This window comes from Oncorhynchus nerka, linkage group LG4 (genome assembly GCF_034236695.1).
Source record: "Oncorhynchus nerka isolate Pitt River linkage group LG4, Oner_Uvic_2.0, whole genome shotgun sequence".
NCBI lineage: Eukaryota > Metazoa > Chordata > Actinopteri > Salmoniformes > Salmonidae > Oncorhynchus > Oncorhynchus nerka.
Genome location: NC_088399.1, coordinates 100,136,677 through 100,144,176, shown reverse-complemented (window position 1 = coordinate 100,144,176; position 7,500 = coordinate 100,136,677). Strand labels below are relative to the sequence as shown.

The window sequence follows — 7,500 nt, the reverse complement described above, 5'->3', positions numbered from 1 at the left end:
TTTCCCTCAGATTACACAGACCCACAAAGTATTTTGAAAACAAATCCAATTCTGATAAACTCCCATATCTACTGGGTGAAATACCACAGTGTGCCATCACAGCAGCAAGATGTGTGACCTGTTGCCATGAGAAAAGGGCAACCAGTGAAGAACAAACACCATTGTAAATTCAACCCATATTTATGTTGATTTTCCCTTTTGTACTTTAACCATTTGTACATTGTTACAACACTGTATATATACAATATGACATTTGAAATGTATTTATTCGTTTTTTCTTTTCCCTTTTGTACTTTAACACCTTTGGAACTTTTGTGAGTGTAATGTTTAATGCTCATTTTTAATTAGTTATTTCACTTTTTTTTTTAACGTCATTTGCTTTGTTTCCCATAAAGCCCTTTGAATGAAATTAATGAATGAAGTGTCCCCAGTAGAGAGGGAAGGAAAAGCATGAAAAGTGAAAAGGTTTTTACCGATGCAGAGTGGAGGAGGGTAATTCCATCGCCTGACCGTCCCTGGCATGCAGGAGATGTGAGAGGTTCCCTAGGAAAATAACACACACGCACACACACACACACACACACACACACACACACAAAACACACACGCACGCACGCACACACGCACGCACGCACGCACACACAAGAACATTATCCTCTTTCCATTGTCACATAATTCTTTAACACTCAAATCTCTTCTCTCCTTACACGCTCTCCCCTCTATCTCCTCTCTCTACAGTCTCCTCTCTCTACAGTCTCCTCTCCTTACACGCTCTCCCCTCTATCTCCTCTCTCTACAGTCCTCTACTCTCTCTACAGTCTCCTCTCCTTACACGCTCTCCCCTCTATCTCCTCTCTCTACAGTCTCCTCTCCTTACACGCTCTCCCCTCTATCTCCTCTCTCTACAGTCTTCTCTCCTTACACGCTCTCCCCTCTATCTCCTCTCTCTACACTCCCCTCTCTCTACAGTCTCCTCTCCTTACACACTCTCCCCTCTATCTCCTCTCTCTACAGTCTCCTCTCCTTACACGCTCTCCCCTCTATCTCCTCTCTCTACAGTCTCCTCTCCTTACACGCTCTCCCCTCTATCTCCTCTCTCTACAGTCTCCTCTCCTACAGTCTCCTCTCCTTACACTCTCCCCTCTATCTCCTCTCTCTACACTCCCCTCTCTCTACAGTCTCCTCTCCTACAGTCTCAGTCTCCTCCTTACACGCTCTCCCTCTATCTCCTCTCTCTACAGTCTCCTCTCTCTACAGTCTCCTCTCCTTACAGTCTCCTCTCCTTACACGCTCTCCCCTCTATCTCCTCTTTCTACAGTCTCCTCTCTCTACAGTCTCCTCTCTCTACAGTCTCCTCTCCCTACACGCTCTCCCCTCTATCTCCTCTCTCTACAGTCTCCTCTCTCTACAGTCTCCTCTCTCTACAGTCTCCTCTCCTTACACGCTCTCCCCTCTATCTCCTCTCTCTACAGTCCCCTCTCTCTACAGTCTCCTCTCCTTACACGCTCTCCCCTCTATCTCCTCTCTCTACAGTCTCCTCTCCTTACACGCTCTCCCTCTATCTCCTCTCTACAGTCTTCTCTCCTTACACGCTCTCCCCCTCTCCTCTCTCTACACTCCCCTCTCTCTACAGTCTCTCTCTCCTCTACACTCTCCCCTCTATCTCCTCTCTCTACAGTCTCCTCTCCTTACACGCTCTCCCCTCTATCTCCTCTCTCTACAGTCTCCTCTCCTTACACGCTCTCCCCTCTATCTCCTCTCTCTACAGTCTCCTCTCCTACAGTCTCCTCTCCCCTCTATCTCCTCTCTCTACAGTCTCCTCTCCTACACGCTCTCCTCCTCCTACACCCTCCCCCTCTCCTCTCTCTACAGTCTCCTCTCCTACAGTCTCCTCTCCTTACACACTCTCCCCTCTATCTCCTCTCTCTACACTCCCCTCTCTCTACACTCTCCTCTCCTTACACGCTCTCCCCTCTATCTCCTCTCTCTACACTCTCCCCTCTCTCTACACTCTCCTCTCCTTACACGCTCTCCCCTCTATCTCCTCTCTCTACACTCTCCTCTCCTTACACGCTCTCCCCTCTATCTCCTCTCTCTACAGTCTCCTCTCTCTACAGTCTCCTCTCCTTACACGCTCTCCCCTCTATCTCCTCTCTCTACAGTCCCCTCTCTCTACAGTCTCCTCTCCTACAGTCTTCTCTCCTTACACTCTCCCCTCTATCTCCTCTCTCTACACTCCCCTCTCTCTACAGTCTCCTCTCCTACAGTCTTCTCTCCTTACACGCTCTCCCCTCTATCTCCTCTCTCTACACTCCCCTCTCTCTACAGTCTCCTCTCCTACAGTCTTCTCTCCTTACACGCTCTCCCCTCTATCTCCTCTCTCTACACTCCCCTCTCTCTACAGTCTCCTCTCCTTACAGTCTCCTCTCCTTACACGCTCTCCCCTCTATCTCCTCTCTCTACAGTCTCCTCTCCTACAGTCTCCTCTCCTTACAGTCTCCTCTCCTTACACGCTCTCCCCTCTATCTCCTCTCTCTACACTCCCCTCTCTCTACAGTCTCCTCTCCTACAGTCTCCTCTCCTACAGTCTCCTCTCCTTACACGCTCTCCCCTCTATCTCCTCTCTCTACACTCCCCTCTCTCTACAGTCTCCTCTCCTACAGTCTCCTCTCCTTACACGCTCTCCCCTCTATCTCCTCTCTCCTCTCTCTCTACAGTCTCCCTCTCTCCTACAGTCTCTCCTCTCTCTACAGTCCCCCTCTCTCTACAGTCTCCTCTCCTACAGTCTCCTCTCCTTACACGCTCTCCCCTCTATCTCCTCTCTCTACAGTCTCCTCTCTCTACAGTCTCCTCTCCTTACACGTCTCCCTCTCCCTATCTCCTCTCTCTCAGTCTCCTCTCTCTACAGTCTCTCTCCTTACACGCTCTCCCCCCTCTATCTCTCTCTACAGTCTCCTCTCCTTACACGCTCTCCCCTCTATCTCCTCTCTCTACAGTCTCCTCTCCTTACACGCTCTCCCCTCTATCTCCTCTCTCTACACTCCCCTCTCTCTACAGTCTCCTCTCCTTACACACTCTCCCCTCTATCTCCTCTCTCTACAGTCTCCTCTCCTTACACGCTCTCCCCTCTATCTCCTCTCTCTACAGTCTCCTCTCCTTACACGCTCTCCCCTCTATCTCCTCTCTCTACAGTCTCCTCTCCTACAGTCTCCTCTCCTTACACGCTCTCCCCTCTATCTCCTCTCTCTACACTCCCCTCTCTCTACAGTCTCCTCTCCTACAGTCTCCTCTCCTTACACGCTCTCCCCTCTATCTCCTCTCTCTACAGTCTCCTCTCTCTACAGTCTCCTCTCCTTACAGTCTCCTCTCCTTACACGCTCTCCCCTCTATCTCCTCTTTCTACAGTCTCCTCTCTCTACAGTCTCCTCTCTCTACAGTCTCCTCTCCCTACACGCTCTCCCCTCTATCTCCTCTCTCTACAGTCTCCTCTCTCTACAGTCTCCTCTCTCTACAGTCTCCTCTCCTTACACGCTCTCCCCTCTATCTCCTCTCTCTACAGTCCCCTCTCTCTACAGTCTCCTCTCCTTACACGCTCTCCCCTCTATCTCCTCTCTCTACAGTCTCCTCTCCTTACACGCTCTCCCCTCTATCTCCTCTCTCTACAGTCTTCTCTCCTTACACGCTCTCCCCTCTATCTCCTCTCTCTACACTCCCCTCTCTCTACAGTCTCCTCTCCTTACACGCTCTCCCCTCTATCTCCTCTCTCTACACTCCCCTCTCCTTACACGCTCTCCCCTCTATCACCTCTCTCTACAGTCTCCTCTCCTTACACGCTCTCCCCTCTATCTCCTCTCTCTACAGTCTCCTCTCCTTACACGCTCTCCCCTCTATCTCCTCTCTCTACAGTCTCCTCTCCTTACACGCTCTCCCCTCTATCTCCTCTCTCTACAGTCTCCTCTCCTACAGTCTCCTCTCCTACAGTCTCCTCTCCTACACGCTCTCCCTCTATCTCCTCTCTCTACAGTCTCCTCTCTCTACAGTCTCCTCTCCTTACACGCTCTCCCCTCTATCTCCTCTCTCTACACTCCCCTCTCTCTACAGTCTCCTCTCCTTACACGCTCTCCCCTCTATCTCCTCTCTCTACAGTCTCCTCTCCTTACACGCTCTCCCCTCTATCTCCTCTCTCTACAGTCTCCTCTCTCTACAGTCTCCTCTCCTTACACGCTCTCCCCTCTATCTCCTCTCTCTACACTCCCCTCTCTCTACAGTCTCCTCTCCTACAGTCTTCTCTCCTTACACGCTCTCCCCTCTATCTCCTCTCTCTACACTCCCCTCTCTCTACAGTCTCCTCTCCTACAGTCTTCTCTCCTTACACGCTCTCCCCTCTATCTCCTCTCTCTACACTCCCCTCTCTCTACAGTCTCCTCTCCTACAGTCTTCTCTCCTTACACTCTCTCTCCCCTCTATCTCCCTCTCTACACTCCCCTCTCTCTACAGTCTCCTCTCCTTACAGTCTCCTCTCCTTACACGCTCTCCCCTCTATCTCCTCTCTCTACAGTCTCCTCTCCTACAGTCTCCTCTCCTTACAGTCTCCTCTCCTTACACGCTCTCCCCTCTATCTCCTCTCTCTACACTCCCTCTCTCTACAGTCTCCTCCTCTCCTACAGTCTCTCTCCTACAGTCTCCTCTCCTTACACGCTCTCCCCTCTATCTCCTCTCTCTACACTCCCCTCTCTCTACAGTCTCTCTCCTACAGTCTCTATCTCTCCTTACAGTCTCCCTCTATCTCCTCTCTCTACACTCCCCTCTCTCTACAGTCTCCTCTCTCTACAGTCTCCTCTCTCTACAGTCTCCTCTCCTACAGTCTCCTCTCCTTACACGCTCTCCCCTCTATCTCCTCTCTCTACAGTCTCCTCTCTCTACAGTCTCCTCTCCTTACACGCTCTCCCCTCTATCTCCTCTCTCTACAGTCCCCTCTCTCTACAGTCTCCTCTCCTTACACGCTCTCCCCTCTATCTCCTCTCTCTACAGTCTCCTCTCCTTACACGCTCTCCCCTCTATCTCCTCTCTCTACAGTCTTCTCTCCTTACACGCTCTCCCCTCTATCTCCTCTCTCTACACTCCCCTCTCTCTACAGTCTCCTCTCCTTACACACTCTCCCCTCTATCTCCTCTCTCTACAGTCTCCTCTCCTTACACGCTCTCCCCTCTATCTCCTCTCTCTACAGTCTCCTCTCCTTACACGCTCTCCCCTCTATCTCCTCTCTCTACACTCCCCTCTCTCTACAGTCTCCTCTCCTTACACGCTCTCCCCTCTATCTCCTCTCTCTCCCCTCTCTCTACAGTCTCTCTCTCTCAGTCCCTCTCCTTACACGCTCTCCCCTCTATCTCCCTCTCTACAGTCTCTCTCTCTACAGTCTCCTCTCCTTACAGTCTCCTCTCCTTACACGCTCTCCCCTCTATCTCCTCTCTACAGTCTCTACACTCTCTCCTCTCTCTACAGTCTCCTCTCTCTACAGTCTCCTCTCCTACAGTCTCTCCCCCTCTCTCCCTCTCTATCTACAGTCCTCTCTCTACAGTCTCCTCTCTCTACAGTCTCCTCTCCTTACACGCTCTCCCCTCTATCTCCTCTCTCTACAGTCCCCTCTCTCTACAGTCTCCTCTCCTTACACGCTCTCCCCTCTATCTCCTCTCTCTACAGTCTCCTCTCCTTACACGCTCTCCCCTCTATCTCCTCTCTCTACAGTCTTCTCTCCTTACACGCTCCTCCCCTCTATCTCCTCTCTCTACTGGCTCTCTCCCCTCTCTCTACAGTCTCCTCTCCTTACACACTCTCCCTCTATCTCCTCTCTCTACAGTCTCCTCTCCTTACACGCTCTCCCCTCATCTCCTCTCCTCTACAGTCTCCTCTCCTCTACGCTCTCCCTCTATCTCCTCTCTCTACAGTCTCCTCTCCTTACACGCTCTCTCTATCTCCTCCTCTCTACAGTCTCCTCTCTCTACAGTCTCTCCTACAGTCCCCTCTATCTCTCTCTCTCCACAGTCTCCTCTCCTACAGTCTCCTCTCCTACAGTCTCCTCTCCTTACACGCTCTCCCCTCTATCTCCTCTCTCTACACTCCCCTCTCTCTACACTCTCCTCTCCTTACACGCTCTCCCCTCTATCTCCTCTCTCTACACTCCCCTCTCTCTACACTCTCCTCTCCTTACACGCTCTCCCCTCTATCTCCTCTCTCTACAGTCTCCTCTCCTTACACGCTCTCCCTCTATCTCTCTCTCTACAGTCTCCTCTCTACAGTCTCCTCTCCTTACACGCTCTCCCTCTATCTCCTCTCTACACTCCTCTCTCTACAGTCTCCTCTCCTACAGTCTCCTCTCCTTACACGCTCTCCCCTCTATCTCCTCTCTCTACAGTCTCCTCTCCTCTCTACAGTCTCCTCTCCTACAGTCTCCTCTCCTTACACGCTCTCCCCTCTATCTCCTCTCTCTACACTCCCCTCTCTCTACAGTCTCCTCTCCTACAGTCTCCTCTCCTTACACGCTCTCCCCTCTATCTCCTCTCTCTACACTCCCCTCTCTCTACAGTCTCCTCTCCTTACAGTCTCCTCTCCTTACACGCTCTCCCCTCTATCTCCTCTCTCTACAGTCTCCTCTCCTACAGTCTCCTCTCCTTACAGTCTCCTCTCCTACACGCTCTCCCTCTCTCTCCTCTCTCTACAGTCTCCTCTCTCTACAGTCTCCTCTCTCTACAGTCTCCTCTCCTACAGTCTCCTCTCCTTACACGCTCTCCCCTCTATCTCCTCTCTCTACACTCCTCTCTCTCTACACTACAGTCTCCTCTCCTTACACGCTCTCCCCTCTATCTCCTCTCTCCTCTCTCTACAGTCCCCTCTCTCTACAGTCTCCTCTCTCTCTCTACAGTCTCCCTCTCTCTACATCTCCTCTCCTACAGTCTCCTCTCTTACACGCTCTCCCCCTCTACACGCTCTCCCTCTATCTCCTCTCTCTACACTCCCTCTCTACAGTCTCCTCTCCTACAGTCTCCTCTCCTTACACACTCTCCCTCTATCTCCTCTCTCTACAGTCTCCTCTCTACAGTCTCCTCTCCTAGTCTCCTCTCCTTCACGCTCTCCCTCTATCTCCTCTCTCTACACTCCCTCTCTCTACACGCTCTCCCTCAGTCTCCTCTCCTACAGTCTCCTCTCCTTACTCCCTCTCTCCTCCTCTACATCTCCTCTCTCTACAGTCTCTCTCCTACAGTCTCCTTACACGCTCTCCCCTATCTATCTCCTCTCTCTACAGTCTCCTCTCCTTACACGCTCTCCCTCTCTACAGTCTCCTCTCTATCTCCCTCTCTCTACAGTCTCCTCTCCTACACGCTCTCCCCTCTATCTCCTCTCTCTACAGTCTCCTCTCCTCTATCTCCCTCTCTCTCCTCCTCTAGTCTCCTCTGTCTACACTCCTATCCTCTCTCTACAGTCTCCTCTCCTTACACGCTCTCC

General features: G+C 51.6%; 1 protein-coding gene across 1 annotated transcript in view; it reads right to left on the bottom strand.

The window, feature by feature from the left end:
• The window catches only part of LOC115127591 (CUB and sushi domain-containing protein 2-like), a 967,797-nt gene that overhangs the window by 145,463 nt on the left and 814,834 nt on the right, over positions 1-7,500 (bottom strand). The window contains 1 exon segment of the mRNA XM_065018162.1: positions 474-543. Within this exon segment, the coding sequence (XP_064874234.1) occupies positions 474-543 (70 nt within the window).